Source organism: Otolemur garnettii, unplaced genomic scaffold, assembly GCF_000181295.1.
Source record: "Otolemur garnettii isolate 467f Iridium unplaced genomic scaffold, OtoGar3 scaffold00048, whole genome shotgun sequence".
Lineage (NCBI taxonomy): Eukaryota > Metazoa > Chordata > Mammalia > Primates > Galagidae > Otolemur > Otolemur garnettii.
The window spans coordinates 8,120,682-8,144,307 of NW_003852443.1; the positions used below are offsets into that span (position 1 = coordinate 8,120,682).

General features: G+C 39.7%; 1 protein-coding gene across 4 annotated transcripts in view; it reads right to left on the reverse strand.

Moving 5' to 3' along the window:
* The window catches only part of OSBPL6 (oxysterol binding protein like 6), a 115,583-nt gene that overhangs the window by 16,574 nt on the left and 75,383 nt on the right, over positions 1-23,626 (reverse strand). For all 4 annotated transcript variants that reach the window (XM_012806191.2, XM_003791484.3, XM_003791483.3 and 1 more), the window contains 4 exons: positions 22,310-22,475; positions 17,044-17,177; positions 7,452-7,559; positions 5,597-5,734 (listed from right to left, as the gene is read on the reverse strand). In XM_012806191.2, the coding sequence (XP_012661645.1) occupies positions 5,597-5,734; positions 7,452-7,559; positions 17,044-17,177; positions 22,310-22,475 (546 nt within the window). The remainder of the gene's footprint in view (positions 1-5,596; positions 5,735-7,451; positions 7,560-17,043; positions 17,178-22,309; positions 22,476-23,626) is intronic.

Consider the following 23,626-nt stretch of genomic DNA (forward strand, 5'->3'; position numbering starts at 1 on the left):
CTATTTGAATGTTTATTAAGAAAATACTTATGTTGGGCTTGGCACATGTAACATAGTGGTTACAGTGCCAGCCATATACATTGAGGGTGGCAGGTTCGAACTCGGCCTGGGCCAGCGAAATGCCAATGACAACTGTAATAACAACAAAATAGCCTGGCATTGTGGCTGGCGCCTGTAGTCTTAGCTACTTGGGAGGCTGAGGCAAGAGAAGTGCTTAAGTCTAAGAGTTTGTAGTTGCTGTGAGCTGTGACGCCAAAGCACTCTACCAAGGGTGACATAGTGAGACTTTGTCTCAAAAAAAGAAAAAAGAAAAGGAAACAGTCATGTTTATCCTACAAATAGCCAAAGCAGCCTATTCCTCTTTAATTTTTAATCCCCCTGAAACTAATATATCATATAAATGATCTGCCATAACTGGTATAAAGGATTGTACAATGACAGTGGGCCCCGAGTAATACAAGTACACATGCATGTGTGTGCGCAGTAACAAAGGTTGGGCTGTCTTGCTGTGGTCCACTCCTTCTTCCCTGTATTCACAGCCAATGCTTTATAGCATTATAACCAAACAACTGTCTTGTCTCCCATGACCAAAAAGTCCTGAGCCAAATATTTCTTTTTCTGAAGTTAGGGATTGAAAAGACATTCGAAAACATATTTTTCTCAATGTGACCAGGTGTGTAGCATTGCAGAAACAAGTTTAAAAGCAAAAGCAAGGCAAGTAGATTCCCTTGGAAGCAAGAAGGGCATTTATTTTATTTTATTTTTTTGAGACAGAGCCTCAAGCTGTCCCCCTGGGTAGAGTGCTGTGGCATCATAGCTCACACCAACCTCCAACTCCTGGGCTCAAGCAAGTCTCCTGCTTCAGCCTCTCAAGTAGCTGGGACCACAGGTGCTCGCCACAATGCTGGCTATTTTTTGGTTGCAGCCATCATTGTTGTTTGGTGGGTCTAGGCTGGCACTTGAGCCACAGGCACCGAGCCAAGAAGGGCATTTTATAAAAGAGCTGAGCTTTCATCAAGTAACGTGCATTGGTAGATAACACATAAAGAGTTTTTCTCCTCAGTTATGGGAAAATGGTAATGCATGATGGCTCCTGCTCAGACGTTTCTGTGCTAGTGCTGCGGACAGCAGGGTTAAATCTCTGCCTTCATGAAACTTACATTCTAGCGGGGGAGTCACAGAAACAATAACACATATTAAATATATGTTTTGTTAGATAATGATAAGTGTAAGGACACAATTAAAGCAAATAGAAAACCTTCAGAATGGAAAAAGATATTTGCATGTTACCAATCTGACAAAGGGCTGATAATCAGAATATATAGAGAACTCAAAGTAATCATCAAAAAGAGAGCAAACAATCCCGGCTATCCCTGGGCAAGAGACATGAACAGAACCTTCTCTGAAGAAGACAGATGAATGGGCAACAGATATGTGAAAAATATGCTCATCTTCCCTGATCATCAGAGAAATGCAAATCAAAACCACCCTGAGATATCACCTAATCCCAGTGAAGGATGGCCTATGTCACAAAGTCCCAAAGCTGCAGATACTGGCTGGATGTGGATAGAAGGGACCACTTTTATACAGTGGGTAGGACTGCAAACAAATACAGCCTCTTTGGAAAAAGTATGGAGAATTCACAAAGAACTCAAAATAAACCTTCCATTTGATCCTGCAATCCCATTGCCAGGTATCTACCCAAAAGAAAAAAAATCATTTTACCATAAAAACATTTGCATTAGATTGTTTATCATGGCTCAATTTACAATCACCAAGGTGTGGAATCAACCCAACTGCCCATCAACCCAGGAATGGGCTTATGTGTACCATGGAATACTGCTCAGCCATAAAAAAGATGGAGACTCTACATCTTTTGTATTAACCTGGATAGAGTTGGAGAACATTCTCTTTAGTAAAGTATCACAAGAATAGAAAAGTAAATATCCAATATATTCAATACTATATGAAGCCAGTAGACTAACTAATACACGCCTACCTGAGAGAAAAACTCAATTTAACTCAAGTTAGAGGGAGGAGAAACGAGGGAAGAAGGAAAAAGGGAAGGGGAGAGGGGAAGAGGGAGGAAGATTTGGTGTGCTCTCACCTAATGGGCACAAGGCAAGGGTGTATGTCACACCTCTCGGTATGACCCAACCACATGGTTGAGGGGCACAACCACGACAGGGACCTTACTTAACAAACACAAATGCTGAAACTTACTTGTTTGTACTCTCATATTAATCTAAATTTTTAAAAAGATAGTGATGAGTGTGAAGGGAGAAAAACAGGAGGAGGAAAGGATATAAAAGGTTAGAGAAGAAGAGGAAACGGTAACTTTAAATTACAGATAGGGTACCCCGTGTATCTTCCTAGAAGATGACTTTTGAATAAGGGACTGAATTGAGGAGGGAGCTGAACATGTGGATTTGGGGAGAAGTGCCCCACAGGGTGATCAGGCAAGTACAGCGGCTCACTTAGAACCTGCAGTTTGAGCCCAGCCTGCAGCTGCTGCAAGGATTCTCATAGCAGAGTCAATCACCAGGCCTGCCCAACCTGTTAAGTGAGAAGACTTGGGGAGCTTTTGGGGAGCCTCAGCACAGGGGAGCCATGGAACCAGTCCTTAGGGGAAGGGGAGGAGCAACTCTGACAGCACCATGGTGTCTGTCACTTGGGCTTATCTCTGGGTCCTGCACCTTCCAAGAGGGAAACTTGAGTGTTATGATGGAGAAAGTGTAACTAAGCAAAACCAGTTATTTTGTGAAAGCCTGTAAGATACAGGGCATGAGGAATGGATGTGTAATTCAATTCATTCCCGTGTGGGCTGCAGGAGAGAGTCACTCTTCCTGCTACAGAGTGACTAAGGACAGAGGCGTCCTTAGCAAATGGACATCTCCTTCCTTTGGCTGCTGGGAAGCCTAGAAGAAGAGAGGGGGCCTGATGCTGCCCCTGAGCGCAGGGTCAGACTAAAAGGTCTTTGTTTTAATAGCTAAGGAGTCTAGATTGTCAGCCTAAGGACTGTGGGAAATATGGACATAATCAGATTTGCCTTTTAGAAAGACTATTATCTCAGGTTGCCAGTGGAAAACAGATTGGGGGGGCAAGACAGGAGGCTGGAGAGCCAGTTATGGAGCTGTGAGGGTGATGTAGGTGTGGAGCAGCGGCAGTGAGGCTGCAGAAAATTGTACATTTCTGAGAGCATCTGGGTGATTGAAATCACAGAAACTGATGAGTGAACCAAGATGGGTGGTAGTAGAGGAAGAGAAGGAGTGAAGAATAATGCCCGGGCATTCGATGGGCACGCCTGGACACAAGAACACTCAGACAGGTGGTAGGAGAGGTGTGGGCAGGGTGGTGGTGGGGGTGTGTACAGAAGACGCTTGTTGATTAACTCTTTTCTGGATATGCTGATTCAGAGGTTCAGTGAGCACAGGTGGCAGTGTCTAACAGGTAGCTGGTTACGTGGGTCCTGAGCTGCCTCTCTCCAGATTGGCTTTATCCTTCAGCTTCAGACTCGACCATTCAGATGCCTGAGGATAACTCCACTGTGTGGTCTGACAAACTCGTGATGCCTCAAAGTGAACTCAGCATCTCCATGCGCCCCTGCCCTGCCCCTTCACCTTCTTTGCCTCTAGCTTCGTTTTCCTTGTCCCTCACTCTGCCCCCAGGGGGCACTACCACCATGCTGGGACTCACGGAACAACCTGCTTTGCATCCTCTTCCCTTCTGTATCCCCAGCATCAGGGCAGGTAGTACCTGAGGATTCAGCTTGGTGTGCTCCCCGAGTTTGGAAACAGGGAAATAAAGTTGCTCTCAGAGAGCTAAGCTATAGGGTCATCAGATGAAGAGAGAGCTCAGGTAATACATGGTCAAGTTCAACTATAACCTGATAGAAGGACGAGGGCTCGTCAGTTAGGGTAGCTCAGACAAAGAAGAGTCAGAAAAGGAAATTCCGGTAGCATGCCCACAGAACAGCAGTCCCCAGGGCGCATGCTGACAGTCACATATACCCGGCCACGTGGCTTTCTCCCTGTGATGGAGAGGGTGTATGGAGCTCTAACATCCTGGCTCCCCGGGCCTTAAATTCAGTCAACTCAGTTCTTCCATTACCATTCTGCAACCTCCTGACTACCATGCAAATCTGCCTACAGGGAATAAGGCACTAAGCAGCAAGCATGACTATTGTGTCCATCTGACAGTATTAATTGCCATTACAAGTAATTAAAGTAGCACTCTGGCCTGTGAATGGGGGTCTCTGTGAACCTGTTAATGTATGCTGTGGGATCTGAGAAGCAGGCATACGCCTTGGTATGCCGGCAAATTTGGTACAAGAATCCTGCTTACCCAGGTATGAAAGTGAAATGTGTTCATTATTTCTTTTTCATTTCCTCTTTACCTTTGTTTCTAAAATCACTCATAATTTCAAACATCCAAAAACAACTACTAGTAATTGTCAGGATGTTTCCCCCAATCGATTTTCTACACACATGGAAATAACATTTAGCAGCTATTTCATTTCTTTTTTGTAAAAATGCAGTACAGCTTTGCAATCCCAAATGGCAAAACTCCTAATCAGCTATGTGGGAGAGAGTTTTGGCTGCTTCCCCTATGCATGAAAAAAAAAAGCCTAGACTTCTCCACTGTGAGATTCAGCCACGTAACAGAAAGCCACTTTTCCCTAAATCCATTTTAATAAACAAATCAGGCCGGGCATGGTGGCGCATATCTGTAATCCTAGCACTTTGGGAGGCTGAGGCCGGTGGATTGCCTGAGCTCAATCAGGAGTTCACGACCAGACTGAGCAAGAGTGAGACCCCATTTCTACTAAAAAAAGAAAAACTAGCTGGGCGTTGTGGTGGGTGCCTGCCGTCCCAGCTACTGGGGAAGCTGAAGCAAGAGATCGATTGAATCTAGGAGTTTGAGGTTCCTGTGAGCTATGGTGATGCCATGGTAATCCTACCCAAGGCAACAAAGTGAGACTCTGTCTCAAAAACAAACAAATAAACATACAAAAACACAAATCAAACATACTTGACTAAATTTCAGTATAAGAACTAAGTTCTGTAACCTGACCAAGGAACAAGTTTCCTGTTATGGAATCTTGCCAAGACTTATGAGCATGAAGAGTAATCCAAGAGTTTTTATGACAGCCAGGGAACAACCTGCTCCAAAATCATAATTATTCAAGTGGGTATGTGTCAGACATTATCCTCCCAGGTTTGAGTTCATGTCTCCGCCAAAGAGATATAATATTTATGTGTCTGTGCGTGTACATGAATAGTGGTTTTCTAATTCTCCTTCTTTTAAGAACTCTGTCATTAACGATTTGGTTGCCCTGAAATATAAATTATGGAAGACAGACAGAATAAATAGTTCTTTCCCTTAGTTCATCAAATTTAAGTTATTGGTGTTCAGAGGTGTTAAGATGTGCTCAATAAAAGGGAATATGGCGTCTGCCTGTTTTTTAGCATTGCCATAATCTGGGGATCTTATTGTGATGTAAACAAACACAAACCCAAATTTCCACAGTGTTGTTTTCTTTAACCCCCAACTCATAGTCCCAAGCAGTAGGAGATGACAGGTGAAGGAACCTTACCTCATTCTCGGATGAACTTGCCGAGAGGAGCACCTCCTGGGCGTCAAAGAACTCAGAAACAGACTCTGACATGGAGAGGCGGCTCTCGTTGGCTACTTGCTGTGACAGGGGGAGACTGACATGGATTTGCTCACCAGCCTGCAGGGGAGAGAAAGATATGGTGCTATCATTTTCTCTCCTGTTAGAATAGCTACTCCTTTACATTAGCAAGAGTTTTACTTTTCAACACTATGTGTTTAAAGAGTGGTGACACAAGTAATTTTCACTTGTAACTCAGCAGTGATCACCGCATAAGTTTTCTTTTATTACGTTTAAAATTTCCAAAATGCAGAGGTGAAAGATGTTAGTACCATGTCTTAATTGGAAATCCATGCTCAGTTGATATTAAGCGGAATTTAACAGGTTAAGCCTCTATTAATACTCTACATCGATTGCAGAGACACATTCATTCTCTTACTCTCGTGCCTGCCATTACTAGTCATATTCTAACTAGTATCCTAAACCTCAAGAAGTATTTGTAGAAACTACTGAAGATATGCTAAGAAAATAATAATATTAATTTTTTTCATGCAAACATCTGAAAGCTGAGACTGTAAGACTAATTTTTGAGACAGAATATATAAAAGTCACTTTCCAATCTGATCATGAATTTTAACAAATGAAACACATGATCAGGGTATTGAATCTTATTTCAAATTGTACTTTTGTACAATAGTGATAATAAATAATTTTTTAAGGAAGATAAGTTTTAATTAGAAATATCTGTCAGAGCATAATAATATATGTACTCCAGTGTACATTTCAGGTTGAAAAGAAGATTTCAACTGAGATGACTAAATAATTTTCTAATGACAAATTTTAGAACTACTTCTAGACTCTGGGACATTGACTGAAAATAAGTACTATTAGAGAAAATGGGGCCCATGGATGGCTGTAGGGTGGACGGCTGAAGTCAAAGATAAGCTCTCTTAGCATAATATTTCTTAAACAATTAGAATCTGTGAACCTATAGATTTCTAGTAAAATATATGTTTTTGGTGCAAAGATGACTTTAGGATTAGTTAAAATTCTCATCTTGATACATGGACCACTGTATATAAAACTCTTATACTGCTGTTGAAGTGTGTAAGTTCTCATGGCTATAAAATAATAATTTTACGAAAGGTCATACATAGAATTACACAGTTAAGTGTAGCCCAAATGCTGGATGTTCTCTTTTACTGTTTGTTCAATCTGAAAAATGGAATGATAATATCACCTACCTCAGAGGGCTGCTGACAGTGTCAAATGAGATAACATGTATGCAAAGTAGTTAGCACGACACCAGCACCTAGTGGACAGGCACTGACACTTGTTAGCTGTGGATTATCAGCACCAGCAGCGGTGACTGCGGCAGCACCACGAGCATTAGCAAGGACAGTGACCTGTCCCTTTGGATAGGGCTTTTAAAACTAACTTTAAGGAAACTTTTATTTAAAACTAACTTAAGAAAACTTCTCAACAAAAGCAAATTTCTAAAAAACATTTCATTGGCCTTTTGATGATAAGGAACATTTAGAATGAAGCATGAGAATGACACGGAAAATTGACAAGCTGGAGTAGATAGATAAATTAAATATTCAGAGGCATCAGGTGAACAGAGGAATAAAGATTAATAAAAAAAGACACTGGTCACCAAGAATAAATGACGTCAAACTCATATACATCCTGCAGTCCAAAGAACGCTGAACTGTCCACCATACAACTCTTTCTGGACAGAATCATAACAACAGTGAAAGAACCGAATAAACATAAATGAAACAGTGCAGTAGATTTAGATGCTTTTATAGGTACTTCTATTAAAAATGAGTCTTACCTCATCAGGGCTAGGAATAATATTAACACTGACAACCTGATCACAAATAATAGACTCTGAATGTATTCTGTTCAACCGACTCCTTAGTTCAGCATTCTGGTTGAGTGCCTTAAAATAATAAAAACCGCACATGTAATTCCAAGTTAATAAGCGAGCAAAAGACAGAACAAGGACACAAGTATGACTTAGACAACAATGCCTGGGGTGCTTTTAGCTCTAACTTCGGAATCGTCATGAGCCAGGTCCTATCAGTGACAAGAAAACAAATGGCTCAGAATTAAGGTATTAATTTTTTGCAATATAAGATCACTGTTGGTAGGTTAGTGGGCTGAAATGGTTAATGGACTTCATAAAATGATTATAGAATTTTCCCTTCCTTAGAGTCAGGCCTATTACATCCAACCCCAGTCTACCACCACATATATATTACTTTTTGCAGCCTGGGATAAAAACTATTGATTCTTTCAGTTTTTTTTTTTGTTGTTGTTCAAGTTTCTTAAGTTGGGAAGTCATTTTAATTCCAGAGAGGTATCTTAAAAATTATTTGGAAATGGAAGAAATAATGAACTGTTTTTAGTTTATAGAATTGTATTTTAGCCTGGTTAAAGAAAATAGCCGTGTTTTCATTTTCAGGAGCACATAATTAATACATATGACAGGGCAGCAGAACTAACTCAAGCACAGACAAAAAGGTGCCTTCACTGACCAAGCGTAGACATTGACAACCACATAAGACCATAACACTGAAAGGAAACTAATTCCAGGTTATCTACATCACATCGCTTTCAACATACCTTCAGTAGCACGAGAAAAACACTACCTGCTATAATAGAGTTTAGTGCATGGAGCAACTGCATTTATTACAGAAGAGAACAGCTTTGTTCAAGCACTGCTTCCCTACAGGGACAAAGGAAATGTGAATCCTCGGGGAATGCACAGCACACTGATGTATGGGAACATGCTTCACTTATATTACATAGATGTGGCTAATGAGAATAATATCAAGCCTTAAAGCACAAGCCCTTGGTGAAGACAAGGCCCATGGAAAAGATGGACACCTTCCTTTCCTTCTCATTAAAATCAGCAATTTGAAGATAGAGATGGATGTTTTAACGTAGATCAATGTCAAGGTTCAGTAAAATGGGCATCTGACCCAGGGCACGGGCACTCTGCTTCATTCAGAGCCAATGAATACAGTAAACCCATAGGCATACAAATATAATATCATAATTACAACTCTGTATCTACTAAAACATCCAGGGTAAATACAAATTAGCTACACTCTCCACCGGTGCTGAGCAGTGCAAAAAACATCCCCTGCTCTCCTCACTCCACCCTGGTTTCCCACTTCTTCCCTCCGTTCAACCTAGCTTTTGCTTTTGGGGGAGAGAATGTTCACTCATAGCTTTTGGCTTTTATTTAAAGCTTCAGAACAAGTTCATAAAATATAATATGTCAAATGGTACACTTGATCTGGTGGGCTGCCAAGTACGGAGGGATCAAAGGTGGATTCAGATCCTAGGGTTATTGCATGTGGAGACAAGAAGAAATACGTGTGACCCTGGCTACCTGAGAAAAAAGGAATATGTTAGAAAAAGGAGTGCTAATGTGCTTAGTAAATAAACCAGGTGCCTCCAAGGAAGAGTCCTAATATCTTTTCATCCTACAAAAGTGCTTAGGATCATTTTTCTTGGAGCGAAATCTCGAACACTTAGAATTTGAAGAAGAATACTGCATCATTCTTACCCCTTGTGACTACTACAGACATGCTTATTTGTTCACTATTTCTCTGCCTAGAAGTATATGGAACGTGGTCTTAGTTATTGAACTATTTGGAACCAGGTATATTTTGCCCCCATGTACGTGGAGGCCTCATGGTAAGCTGCTTGACAGTTTTAATTGCAGAACTGGTCTTTATCTCAGGGTTTTATATAAATTTCAACTAATGGTTCTTCCAAAGTAACTATAGCTTCTGTTTCTACTGGAACAGCGTTAGCAAAACAACCCTATAAAAACTCAAGAGCAAGGAGATAAGCAACGGTTTTCTTCAGGGTGGAAATGTTAAACACAGGCATGTCATTTATAAGGAAAGTGGGAGAGTTGTTTGCTCTGGATATTTGAAATAAATTAAATTCTCATTTAAATTCTTGTCTCTTCCAATATTCATTAAATGTGATCCCGCCTACAGGTATGTGTGAAGGGCACACAAGATAACCTCCAGCCATTAATATCAGTAGGAAATGAGCTATTTTTTAAACTGTGCATAATTTATTACTTTTCTTGGATGTGATATGAAAAATAAAAAGTCCTGGCTCGGCGCCTATAGCTCAACCGGCTAGGGCGCCAGCCACGTACACCTAAGGTGGCGGGTTCGAATCCCCAGCCCGGACCCGCCAAACAACAATGATGGCTGCAACCAAAAAATGAAATGGCCGGGCGTTGTGGCGGGTGCCTGTGGTCCCAGCTACTTGGGAGGCGGAGGCAGGAGACTCGCTTGAGCCCAGGAGTTGGAGGTTGCTGTGAGCTGTAATGCCACGGCACTCTGCCCAGGGGGACAGCTTGAGGCTCTGTCTCAAAAAAAAAAAAAGTCCTGGCCTGGGAGTCAGAAGATCAGGTTCTCTTGATCTCACAGCTAAGTGGTCTAAACCAAGTTAACCTTTCTGGCCCTCAACATTTTCAGGTGAAAAATAAGGCAGCTCAATTTGATTGAAACCCATGGTCAGAATCTTGCACAGTGCTTCTTGGTTACATTATGAAGATTGGCTACTGTCCAGAATAGTGCGAACTTAATTCTGGTTATTGAGATTTTCTGATGCTTACATTATAATTAGTGGGAATTGTCTGTACTTTCAGGAGCTAATCATAGATGTTTGGGGTTCTAATAAGAACAGAATCAAGGTATTTTTATATTACATGCAAAGTTTACTTTGACTTCACTGGAGAGAGATTTTGGTTTACCTCTATGCCTTTTCTTAATTTTATCATTGTTGAAACCCTGTTCTCTCCTCACCTGGTAGTAGGAGAGTAGCGTGGGCATAAAAGAGAGAAATCTTGGTTAACGATTTTCTCATTGGAATGACAAAGAACAAAAGTATTTTTATTTTTTTACATTTTAATTTTCACTTTTTTCAAACTTTAAAACTAAAGTTTTGGAAATGATTCCTACTACTAAAAACCAAAGATCGTTCATAGTTTACCACTATGAGTAAAGAATTATAATTTACTGCCAAAATATTAATATTGTGCCACAAGAAAACAGTTTGGTTCTATTTTAATAATGCATTTCACTCGTTCTTATTCTAATCATTTTCAGAATTGAGATAAGAGTAGACAGCTCAATTCTGCTTCTACTTTTTCAAATCAGATGTGAGTTTAAAGGAAATCATTTTATTAATAATATATATGCAGTGGTAGGAAAACACATTGTTACATAGCACAGAAAGCATGGTTACCCAGCCCGTCCCAACACTGGCAACCCCAGGTGTGGGCAGTTAAGCGACAAGGGAGCATGCAACAGCCCATGTCTGTGTGTCTTGCCCAGCCAGCCCCGCCTCGCTTGACCACACAGGATGGTTTTGAAGTTTGCTACAGAGTGCCATGAGTTCTGTGGTGTAGTACTCCCAGGTAGTACTCAGGACTACCTTTATTTATTTACCTCCCTTTAATTCAATTATTTTCTTTGTAATGATATAACAGACACCCTGAGAACATTGAGAAATAGAGGTATTGTCAGGAAAACGATGCTCTTAGTGATCATTGACATAAAAAGGCCCCGGAGATGGTGTAATTCATGAAGGAAATGTACCCAAGGAGAGTGAATAGCTACATAGCAAGAACAAGGAGGCAGATCACCAGCCACTCGCACCAGTCACTGAACAAGAAACGTCATGGAGATATCACTCTATTACGGCAGACCCAAGGCCCAAGAAGGAAACACCATGAAGCTGGGAATTATGCCTAGATTTTCACCAGGCAGCTTTTCCGTATATTCCCACTGCTTGCTTTAGTGAGCTTGGACTGCCACTGCACAAAAAACTCTCCATAATGCAGACTCATCTCCCCACGCCTTGTGCCGTGTGCCTCCCTCGCTACACATTAAGCCTGACATGACCAAGGCACACACAATTCCTTCTCCATCTATAAAAGAAGGTACTATCTTGAAGGCCTGAGCCAGAATCAATTACCTGAATGCCCTCCTCCTTAGCTATTAACTACCATTCATCAACCCTGGCAGATAATTCCCAGTGAGAATTTACCTTGGAGTGGGTGAGACTCTGACATAAACATTTTCCTAAATGGAACTGTGGGTTCTGAGAGGAAAACACGACAGCCTGATGGCTGGAGAAGGATGTGAAACATAAGGCAAGGTGGAATCATCATAAATTTCAACCCTCTGTATGAAAGTAAAACTGGTTCAAAACCAGTGAGAAAATGAGCATGGAAACTACCAAAGCTAGAGTTGTCGAAAACCAAATCCTGGGTATCCCTGAAACATTACCTTGTCTTTTCTATTAAAAAAATATTGTTTATTTGGAAAATGAGAAAACTAGAAAAATATTTAAAAATATTCGTACCCAACTGATGTTTGGGTTTGGTCCATCTCATTCTTTTTTCTTATGCATTTTTTCATATTGTTTAATGAGTGCACAGTTTACATATGGTATCTTCCCCTTGTTCTTTGCACACAAACATTATTTATTTTATGTTTCAAACTCTCCATGAACATAACTTTAGTAGTTGCCCAATAATCAATTATTTCTTATTATTGGGCACTCAGACTGCTACTGATCGATGATGCTGCCATGAACATTCATATGAATAATCGTTTTGTCTATTCAGCATGACTTTACCTGTGTAATTGACTTACAGGGTAAAAGGGCAAGACTTTTAATAAATACTGCCAAATTATGTTTAAAATGACAGCAATCTGAAGTTGCTAAATAGTATTAAAAAGGATGGAAAGGATTCTATGAAGAAGGGCTTCGTACACAAACAATTTGGCCAAGCCTCAGGGAACGAATACTCTCAGAACTTTTATCCTATCGTAGAATATTTATTTTGAGTATGTGAAATGTTGTGGACGGGAATGATGACAGATACTATGATTGGGATTCTAACTTATGTCACTGTGTGCCGTAAGCCAATTTTTTACTTACATTCTCGTACATGGCACATTGCATCGATTCTAAGATGCACATTTTCCCTCCCATTTAGTGTCTCTGAAGCACTGCGTCAGTTTAATTGACAGTGGTGGGTTTTTTTTTCTTTCTCAGTAACACACAGAATGATGGTGCATCTAACAATTGGTGGCATCTAGATTTAATGAAATACAGTCATTCTAGCTGGAATAGATGTATCATATTCTGTTGCTCACATTTATATGGGCCCAACTCCCACTGCATTTAGTACAAGCTGTGCACAAATTCTGAGGCCAAGAATCAAACTAGTAACAGTGATAAAGTGTAATGTATGGAAGATAGACTCAAGCTGAGCTGAATCTTCGATTACCTTGGCAATCTGGGGATTGCCTTAGTTTTATTATATATGACTTGATTTTGGTGTGTGGAGTACTACATTAAGTGGGACGTGAGATTACAGCTGATGTGAAATAAAGTCATTTATAATAATATAAAGAGAGAGAGAGATCAAAAGTCTTACAGTCTTGAGACCAACATCTATGCTGCCTCTCGGGTGTGAAAGTTTATTTAAATTTTATGGGGGTAAAATAACAGAATTACATATGTGTTTATGTATATACAGATCAGGGAAGTGGTATTTCTTTAGAAGAGGAATTCATAGACTGTCTAGTCTTGCAAATTGTTACTTGCTCAAGGCAGATGATGATTTATGCTGAGTATGTAATATTTGGCATAAATTATTAATTCATCATTTCATATATCTTATATGCTGTGTCTTTTAAAAGGATGGAATTTGCTGAGTTGATAAACTTAAAGCCTTATTGAAAAGCAGCATTTTAATCCTTAGACATATATCAAATGGGACTTATGTCAAATAAAATATAGGCTTTAAAAATGTTAGACTACTTAAAGAAGTTATTTAAATTCAGTCTCTTTTCCTTCTTCCCTCTGTGGGAAGACCCGGCTTAAAAACAGGTCATGAGAAAAATACCTTGGGGTTTAACTGATGACACCTGAATATGGACCAAAGATGTCTATAGGCCACTTGAAGTCACACTATAATGTGAAGTTACACTAATTTACAAACATATTCAGAACACAGAGAATAACTGTCTTGACATATTCAAGCTACTCAGTACGTGTTCAATTGTACGGGCAGCGTTACAAGAGGGATACTGAGCACAGAGATGGTCAGTCAGACGGCTGAGGAGTTAACGTTTCCTGCCTGCAATGTCTCCTTCTCTGTGGTTCCCTTTCCTGATGACGTAAGCATCCCAAGATCCTGCCAAAGCCAGGGTTGACTTTCCATCCATATATTACTGGCTGCTAAAACAGATACTGTTAACTTTCCTTCTCAAGACTATCCTATCTCCACCCTTGATCTCAATGGTCATCACCATCAAAGGATCCTTTTTCTTAGCTTGTCTTTTAAATATTAATGTTCTCTATGGCAACATCAATACAATGAACCTCTTTCAACATCAACAACATCTGTGACTTCCCTGACACCACTGGCGTATCCACCTTCCTTAGCTCAGTCCAGTCTCCTTCGCTTTAGACCAAAATGTCTAACTGCCTGTTGGATGGCCCACAGATGCTGCCATCGCCACAAAAATCACTCACCATATAACTCTCACAAGCCAGTCCCTCTTGTATTTTCTCTCTTGGGGAGAACCATCATATAGTTCACAGCTGCTCAAGTGAACGTCCTGGCCTCTGTCTTCTTGTCGCTCTAACACTAAGCTGCTCTCCAAGCCACGCTGACTTTCTGTGCTCTGTGTCATTGTAATGCATCCCTTCCTTCTGCCAATGCTGGAACTTCTTTAGTTCAGGGATATCTCAAGCATCATAAAATAGTCTCAAATTATCTTGAATATCACAAGAGTCTGCCCAACTAGTCTTGCCTGAATTTCATCCCCTGCCGATACTGTACTAGAGTAATATAGTATATAAAAATCTGCAATAATAGTTCCAATTTCTGGCATTATCATTTACCAGTTAAAATTCTTTAAGCCCTCCCCATCACTGATAGGATAAACTAAAATCCTTCATGTGGTACCTCATGTGCTGGGTTTCTGCCTACTTAAGTAGCTACTCTTAAGAGTAATTCTTCCTCATTTGTCCCATACCACAACCACTGTGAACTGCTTGCCATTCTATGGACATCTCTCCAGTGGCCTAATCATACCTAGTGACTTGTTAGAAAGGAGTGGACTGTCAGCAAATGCAAATGCATAAGCAGAGACTGTGGCCATTTCCACAACAGAGTTCAGACTCAGAGGTGATGGGAATAAAGGCCAGTGAGGGCACCCAATGGGGCTGTGTGGGACAAACACAAGAATGTGAATGTTGCCAAAATGCACTGATAATGTACAATTGCAGGCATTGAATTTTCTAGTGGACAGGGTGTAAGTCTATTTGGGACTTAATAGTCTCAAATTATTTCTATACCTTTTTAGGATGAAATTGAACTTTTTGGTTAAAAAAACCTAAATAAACAAAAAACCAAATAACCCAACAAAAATCTACTGATGCTTTAACTTTAGATACAGAGGGGGAAATACCTTAACCCAAAGGTTGCACAGTTGATATAACAAAGCAAGTTTGCTTTTTTACTCTTTTATCCTGTTAGCATAAGGTCCTCCCACATGAGCTGCTGCTGTCTGCTCAGCCCCAGTTCAAGGCTGATTCCTCCGTGAAGCCTGATCTGTGCCTCTGCTCTCAGCTCAGGGATCTCCTATTCCTCTGAACAACAAGCGTCCTGGGAATCTGCTATTCATGCACCACTCTGAATGGACTACAGTGGGGTGCCCGTCACTGTTTCCTGGGTGAACAGGGCCCTTCTCGTGGGTCAGATCATGAGCTTCCTGGGAACACAGCCAGAGCTACTTTTATCTTGGAGTTCCACATCTAGTATACAGTCAAGTGAACAAAACTCAATGAATAAGGGAACAAAGAAATGAATAACTGTGTTAAAGTTGCTCTTCATAATCACTTCTAATCCCACCTGATACCCAAATCTAGGTCTTTATTCGCCATTCTCCGTCTCACCAACAAGCAAATAAGCAAGCAGGCAAGCAAGAAGCAAAACAAGTTTTTCTTATTTCCCTCAGTCCAGGCTGGATTTCTATCACTAAGCCTCCACCGTAAAACATAACTGAAGGACGCATTGCAACATTTAAGGGGACACGAGCATGTTTTACATGCTCACAAGATGACATTTGAATGTTTACTTGGCAGTTCTTTTGATCTTTCTGATCCATGATACTTTCCGAATAATGATTTGGAAAATTGATTAATGTCAACTTGAGTTTTCAACGGATACACGACACAGGAAGAGTTCAGGGAAAATCATTAAAGTGTTCTCATGAACAAAGCCCTCTGCAGACTGGCAGGTCAGTAGCCGCGTCTAATGCTCATGCTCTCCTGGCCGCTGGCTTTGCCCCGGCAGCTGTGAGTGTGCTCAGCCGGCAGTGTTCCATGGTGAGTGCAGGGATGGCCCGGATAACAGCGCCCCGTAGCACAAAACTTAACACCGAAGATATGTTGACAGTTCAGGTACAGAGAACAGGGTGATAGGGTTCAAGTCTAACTTTTAGGAAAACTGCTCAGGCAGGATCGGACCCACATGGAGAACCACTTACCCAGGATTTGCACGCTCCTTCACTCTGATCCAAGGCACCAGGAAGTGAACAATATTTATATAAACACTGGGTTCTCACACAAAATTGCATAACAACACTGAATTCTCAAAGGAATTACAATAAGCGCATTTATAGACTTTAAAGAAAATATTTGCTTCAGAGGAAGTAGCGTAAAACACCATAAGCGTAGCTTTAAAGGATTTCTATCAGAAATTTCAACTTTGATATTAAAACAACTTTGATATATAATACACACTTAGGGATTTGATTAGTATTGGTAAGTTCAACTGTGTAAGACATATACATATCAAAATATAAAAATCCAGCTTCAAGGAGCATTGCTTATACAAATCAGAAAAGAAAAATAGGTAATAGTAATCAGTCATTTTCAATAGATTAAGCTGGAAGGGGAAAACGGTAAGTATAGAAGCTCTAGTAGATTTTATTCTATTTACCACTGGGCTAAATATATTCTGGAACATAGTTTAGATGTGTAAATCATAGAAACGCATTATTATTATCTTTTAAAAACCAAGGACTACCTTATAGATGACCTTAACATAGAGAGGCATTCAGTGTTCAATCAGCCAAAATAACAATTACCTGCTTGCAAGCAACTGTGGTTTATTTTCACTCTTACCTGGACATTTTGGAGAAGAAAAGTAGGACAATATAATAACACCACGACAATTGCATGGGAGAATTTTGGAGGACTGTGTGGCCCTATGACTGACTGCCTCCTGCCTCTCCATCTTTTATCTTATAGGGATGGGGACGTGTCATGCACGTGAGAACACACACCCTCTATACCTGAGACAGTGACTGTCGGAGTCGCGCCATCTGCGTGCTGTGGCCTTTACTGTGCTCCTGCTCAGAAACCATCTGCTTCAGTTTCTCCTTCTCTATAGCAATGCTATTAAAGGCAGACTTCAACAGAGAATGCACTGGGTGGGGAGAAAGGTGAGAAACAAATGTCAAATGGGTCCAAAAAGAGCATACAAAATTATAAACTTCTCAGGACTTAAACTCATACACAGACATTTCCTGGAAAGGCAATGTTATAGACTAATTAAAAAGCAGCCTTAAAAATCCATCAGAATGTCTATACTCAAAACAAATATGGCAATGGTAATTAATCAGGTTGAAAATTATGGTATTTTATACCAAACAAGCCAACAAGGACTTGGAAGCAGCGTAGGAAATATCAAGATGCATTCTAAATATCAATATTTAGAAATTCACTTACAATTCCTAGAAGGAAAAAGGAACAATTTTTACTTTGCCATACTGATAATGTGTGAGCAGTACTGTGCAGCATGAAGTCTCATGCAAATCATTTACAACTATCCAAAAATTATTTCCCAAAAGCATGCACCCAAAAAAGAGCATGTTATGAGTCCTGCCAATATAAAACAACCAGCTGATGGAGAATTTCTAACTAGTTGTTCCCTTAGAGGTAGGAAATGACTGGAAACTAAGAATGCCACCTGCATTACTTTCTCAGCCAGGAGTATCTAGGTATCAAAGTATTTAGATTTAAAAGCAACAGTCACACCCCACCCCCTCATTTCCTAGATACCCACGACATTGGTAAAATCTGAAGCAGTCTTTAAATTTCAAACTACAAAATGAGGTTGAACTTCCAGCTTCTATCTTTAACAGAGTTCCTAAAATACAGTCTTCTAAAATAAGTATTTATTTATTTGAGAAAAGTTATTTTTAAAAGAAATGGAACATTTTAGCATAAAATATAGCAGCCAAATTAAAGGGGGAAAATGGTAGGCTCAGAAAGGATTCATGACCTACTGATTCACATGCTATATTCTGCTGTCATCAATGTAAACTTAACAGTTTTACAGCGGGATTATGTTAACATTGCCGGTACCTCTAAAAGCAAACTCTTCACCCATTTTAAAATTCACAATGCTTTCCAAAGACTTTGTTCACTCAATAGTTACAGAAAATCTCTTTCCCCCCCAGCATAGAGAATGTGTGTATCTGTTAAAAATATGTAGTTTCAACAGAGGCTTTTTCTTAAAAAAAAAAACAAACACAAAACCAAAACCAAATTTTATTGTGAGTATTTAAGGTACAAAAAATAATATTGTAAGATGCACATAGGTAGTAAAGTGTTACTGCAGTGGACCAAATTGACATAGTCATCATATATTTACTTATCTATTTTTTTCTCCTTGTGCCAAGAAGAGCCATAACTTACTCATTCAGTAAAAATCTTAAATATTAAAGTTGGATACTATTCCATTGTATATGTATACCCCAGTTTCTTCAACCATTCATCCACTGATGGGACATCTAGGTTGTTTCCTGTCTCGGCTATTCTGAACAGTACTCTGAGGAACACAAGTGGTAATTTCCTTTCCTTTGGGATATGCCTAGAAGGATTGCTGGGTCACACAGTGTTCTGTTTTTCATTTCTTTAGGAATCGCTATACTGTTTTCCATAATGGCTGTACCAATGTACATTCTTGCCAACAGTGTCCAAAGGTTTGCAGTTCTTCACCCTTGCTGTTTTTTGTCTTTTTGATAACAGCTATCTTAACAGGTGTGAAGTAGTATCTCACAGTGGTTTGGATTTGCATTTCCTGGGGGACTAGTGATGTTGAATACCTTTTCATGTACCTGTTGGCTATTTTTATGTCTTCTTTGTAGAAATATCTATTCAGATTCTTGATCCATTTTAAAAACAGGTTCTATGTTTTCTTGCTCTTGAATTGTAAGAGTTCTTTATATAACCTGGATATTAACCCTTATCTGTTATAAGATTTGCAAATATTTTTCCGAATTCATAGCTTGCTTTTTCATTTTGTTGATTGTTACCTCCGCCTGCAGAAGCCTGTTAGTTTGCTATAGCCCCTTTTATTTATTTTTGCTTTTTTACTCTGGGCTTTTGGTGTGATATCCAAGAAATCTTCATCAAGAACATTATTAGTAAGGAGCTTTTGCTCTGTTTTCTTCTAGGAGTTTTATCATTTCAGGTCTTATCTTTAAGCATTTTAGCCATTTTTAGTGGCTTTTTGTGTATGCTGAACGGTAAATGTCCAATTTCGTTCTTTTGCATGTGGAAATAAAATTTTCCTAGCACCATTTATTAAAGAGACTATCCTTTTCCTATTGGGTCCTTTTTTGGTGTCCTTGTTGAAAATCAGTTGACCATACATGTTTGGACTTATTTCTGGGCTCCTTATTCTGTTCCACTGGTCTTTGTGTCTGCTTTTATGCTAGTGACACACACTGTTTTGATTATTATATCTTTATAATATAATTTTAAATCAGGAAGTGTGATGCCTTTAACTTTTTCCTCTCAGAATTGCTCTGGCTATTGAGGTCTTTTGTGATTCCATGTGAATTTTAGGATTTTTTCCCCCTATATCTGGGAAGAATGCCATTGAGATTTTGATAGAGATTGCATTGACTCTACATATTATTTTAGGTAGTATGGACACTTTAACAATAGAAAGTATTTTGAGCCATGGGCGTGGAATACATTTCACTTTTTTGTGTCCTCTTCAATTATTTCATCAGTGTTTTATAGTTTTTAGTGTATAGGTCTTTCAATTCCTTGGTTAAATGTATTCCTTTCTATTTCATTTTACTTTTTTGATGCTATCATTAATGGGGGTGTTATCTTGATTTCTTTTTCAGCTAGGTTGTTATATGTGTAAAGAAATGCGAGTCACATATGCAGAAAAATGGTTACTATTGTGGGAACTTATTAACATATCTGCCATCTTACTTTCTCATTGTATGTCCTATTATTTTACAGAATTCATTAGTTCTAACAGTTTTTCAGTGGAGTCTTTGGGGTTTTCTAATATAGGATCATGTCACCTGCAAATAGAGATAATTGTACTCCTTCCTATCTGATTTGGATATCTTTTTTTTTTTTATCTTGTCTGATCACTCTTGAAAGTATTTCCAGTACTAAATGGTTAGAGTAGGCATGCCTGTCTTGCACCAGATCTTAGAGGAAAAGCATTCAGTTTTTCCTCATTGATACTGATGTTAGCTATGGGTTTCTCATAAATGGCCTTTATTATGTTGAGAAGCTTTCCTTCTCTACCTAAACTGTGAAGAATTTATATAGAGAAATGATGTTGAACTTTGTCAAATACCTTTTTCTGCATTAAATGAGAAAGGGTTTTTATCTTTCAGTTGGTGAATGTGATGCATCATTCAATGGAAGCTTTAAAAGTCTGTTGAAACTTGGATTTCCTGAAAGCTTCAGGATTGCAACTAAGTACACAAAGCTTTCCTGGGGCTGCCTTCCAATGTAGTCATCTCTTTTTAGCAGCTGTGCTATACTCATACACTCAGCTCATGTGTTTGTTGTCTCATTCTACCTGCTTTATCCCCTCCCCACCACAGTAAAAGTTATTGGTTGCAAATCTATGCTGTGACGTGCACAAAATAACATTGCTCCAGTCTAATAACATCACAAGGAACAAAGCAGGTGATCTCAGTTGAGCAATCTATCAGACAGGAGGGGTAAAACTATTTAGCCTGAGTGTTTTGGGATTATGGAATTCAAGAAATATCTGCTAGTGCATTTTTGCTGATGGTTTGAGACCACAAATTTTGGTTAAGTTCAGCATTTCCAGAAACGTCCTCGATATGCCTCCTTCTTTTCCTGAACCAACAGGCTTTGGAGCACTACAGGCTACTGGAGATGTTAGATTTCACATCTATATTCAAGAACAGTTCATAAACTATTACCAGCAGCCCCAGGGGAAATAAACGGGAGGAATTTATAATAAGGTGTTTGTGACCAAAAGCAACATTAATGTATATCTCTCTCCAGGTTAAAAGACAATGGCTGAGAAGATACCACTTTAAGTCAAAAAATGAACTTCAGTAGCTGAGAGTTAAATACTACAGCGGTAAAGGGGCAATTAATTTTGGAGTTAAAGCCCTTCTTGTTAAACCCAGACAGGGCTGCTTAGTCCATGCCTACACTATCTTGCTTCTTATTTATCATATTCTACTCTCTGTGGCTGATGCTAACAATTTAATTTACATGATAAGCCTTATTGAAAATTTAAAATAAAAAAAAGGACTCTAAGAGAAAAGCTCAATTTAATCAAGTTGGGGAGAAGGGGAGGGGGATCGATGTGCGGCCACCTAACATACGGCCCACCTCCTGGGAGAGGGACACGACTGCAAGAGGGACCTTATCTAACAAATGCAAACATTGTCACATAATCATTTGTACCTGTGTATTAATCTGAAATTAAAAAAAATTCAAAATATTCAAAGTTAAAAAAAAGAGTATTGACAAAAGCTCTTTCTGAAAAAAAAAACAAAAACAAACCCAAACCACCTCCAAGGTGGGTTGATTCCCTCTCCTCCTATCTGAACTGGCCTAGTTGCTCTGACTAGCAGAGTACATGCTGTGCTGGCTCCAGAGCTGGCCTTGAGGAGGATGAGCAGCCTCCACCCCTAGGTTCTTGCAGCCTTTATCTGCCATGAAGGGGAAGAGGGACACGTGTATCCCTCAGCTGTCCTGCCAACATGCTAGGCACTCAAGGAAAGCCAGCATGGGTTGTCCAGCCCAGCTCAGCCTGGGGCTGATTATCAGCAAATGAGCCTTGTCAGGGATGCGTGGCACAGAGGCTCAGCTGCTTGCTAAGCCCTGCCTGAATTCCTAACCTTCAAATTTTAAAGTATGATACGCAAATGTCGTTTACTTAAAAAAGAGAAAGGTCCAAACAGAATCTATTGTTTTTCCTTGTTAAGAATAACCAAAAAATATTCATTAAAAGATAACTAAGAGACATTGGGAAAAAAAGATGTTGAACAGCAGCATCTTGCTAGATTGCCTAGAATCACATTTTTTGCCTCTGTCCTCCCTTCATGGCACTATATTCAGTGAAAGCAGTAACTTGCGATGTTTTGCCACGGGCAGGCACCGCGTCCTGCTGCACTTCATATTATAGAACTCTAACCACTACATGAAACCATTTACTCTTCATTACCCCACTGACAAAGATAAAAGAACAAAGGACAATCTTTCACCACAGACAAGAGCTTCTTTAAGGGTGCATATATTTGTTATTACCTTTCTGTGCAATGAGACAGAATTCTTCTTGCAGCTTTGTATAATCTGTTGAACTTTCTAGAGGGTCAGTGAGGTGGGTAGGGGGAGTCTGAAATTCAATATCTGCACAGAGGTTGGGGTTGGAGGAATGCAAACGAACTGGTGACATGGTAGCACTGAAAGGAACCTGCAAGGGGAAGACACAAATTATTCAAGAGCGGCAGTGCATTGTTCCACCTGCTTCTACATAGGAAAGACCCCTCCCATGCTTCAAAACAATAGATTCCTCTCGGATGACACACTTGGAGACACGCCAGGCTCATTGATTTTGCAGATGATTGGGGTGAAAAGAGGGAGTCTCATCTGCCAGTTGATTTAGCATGGCTGTGGACTCACGGGCTTTTCACTGCTACAGAGAGAGATGACTACAGAATGACATTGGGGCATTGGAAAAAAGCAATGACAGGAAGAAAGGGCATAATCCCAGATACGCTTTGACTCTGAAACCACATTGTACCTAAAAAACAACGCAGAAAACAGCAGTCTGAACTGTGTTGTACCTGACCTTCTCCTACAAAGTCTGGCTGCTATGCTCACTTCTTTGAGCCTGGAGCAGGATTTTACCAAACACGCAAAAATTCAAGTAAAGTATATACAAAAAAGATTCACTTGCTCTGCAGCCATTAGATAAAACACAAATCAATCTTAATGGTAAATACAATAATGGCTTAAAGGTACTACCCATTATTTTTGAAAGTGATTTCCTAAAACATATGCTAGCGAATAAAATATATATTATGTAAATCACTGTGGTTGCCTTTGTAGGTTACACTCAACTCTGTTACAGATATGAACATGGCTCATGAACTGGCCAATGGTAAAAAGAATTACATAGAACAAGTCATATTACTATAGATTTTCCCAAATGGCTATAGGTACTTCCCTGCCCAGCCTGGATATGGGCAAGGCTTGTGCTGGATAGATGCAAACCACTTTTTCTTCCCCTTGAAGAAGAGTTTTCCTGAGCATCACAAATGCTATCAGCCAAATATTCCTGGAAAATGAAAGCCTCAGTTCCTCTTGCAAAGCAGAACACAGAAACTTCTAATTCTTACTGCGTAGCTGTTTGTAGCTATTCATTCAGTTGTTTCAAGAACCAGACTCTAAGACTCACCTAAGTTGAATTCTGTATAATTGAAAGGATAACTCACATCCCAATCCGACGGGAAATGTGCCGCAGGAGGAAGGGACCAATACCCTGGATGAGGTGTACGAATGTCAGATCCACGTCTTAATTTTTTGCTTTAAACTTCCTAACAGATTTGGTGAGAGAAATGG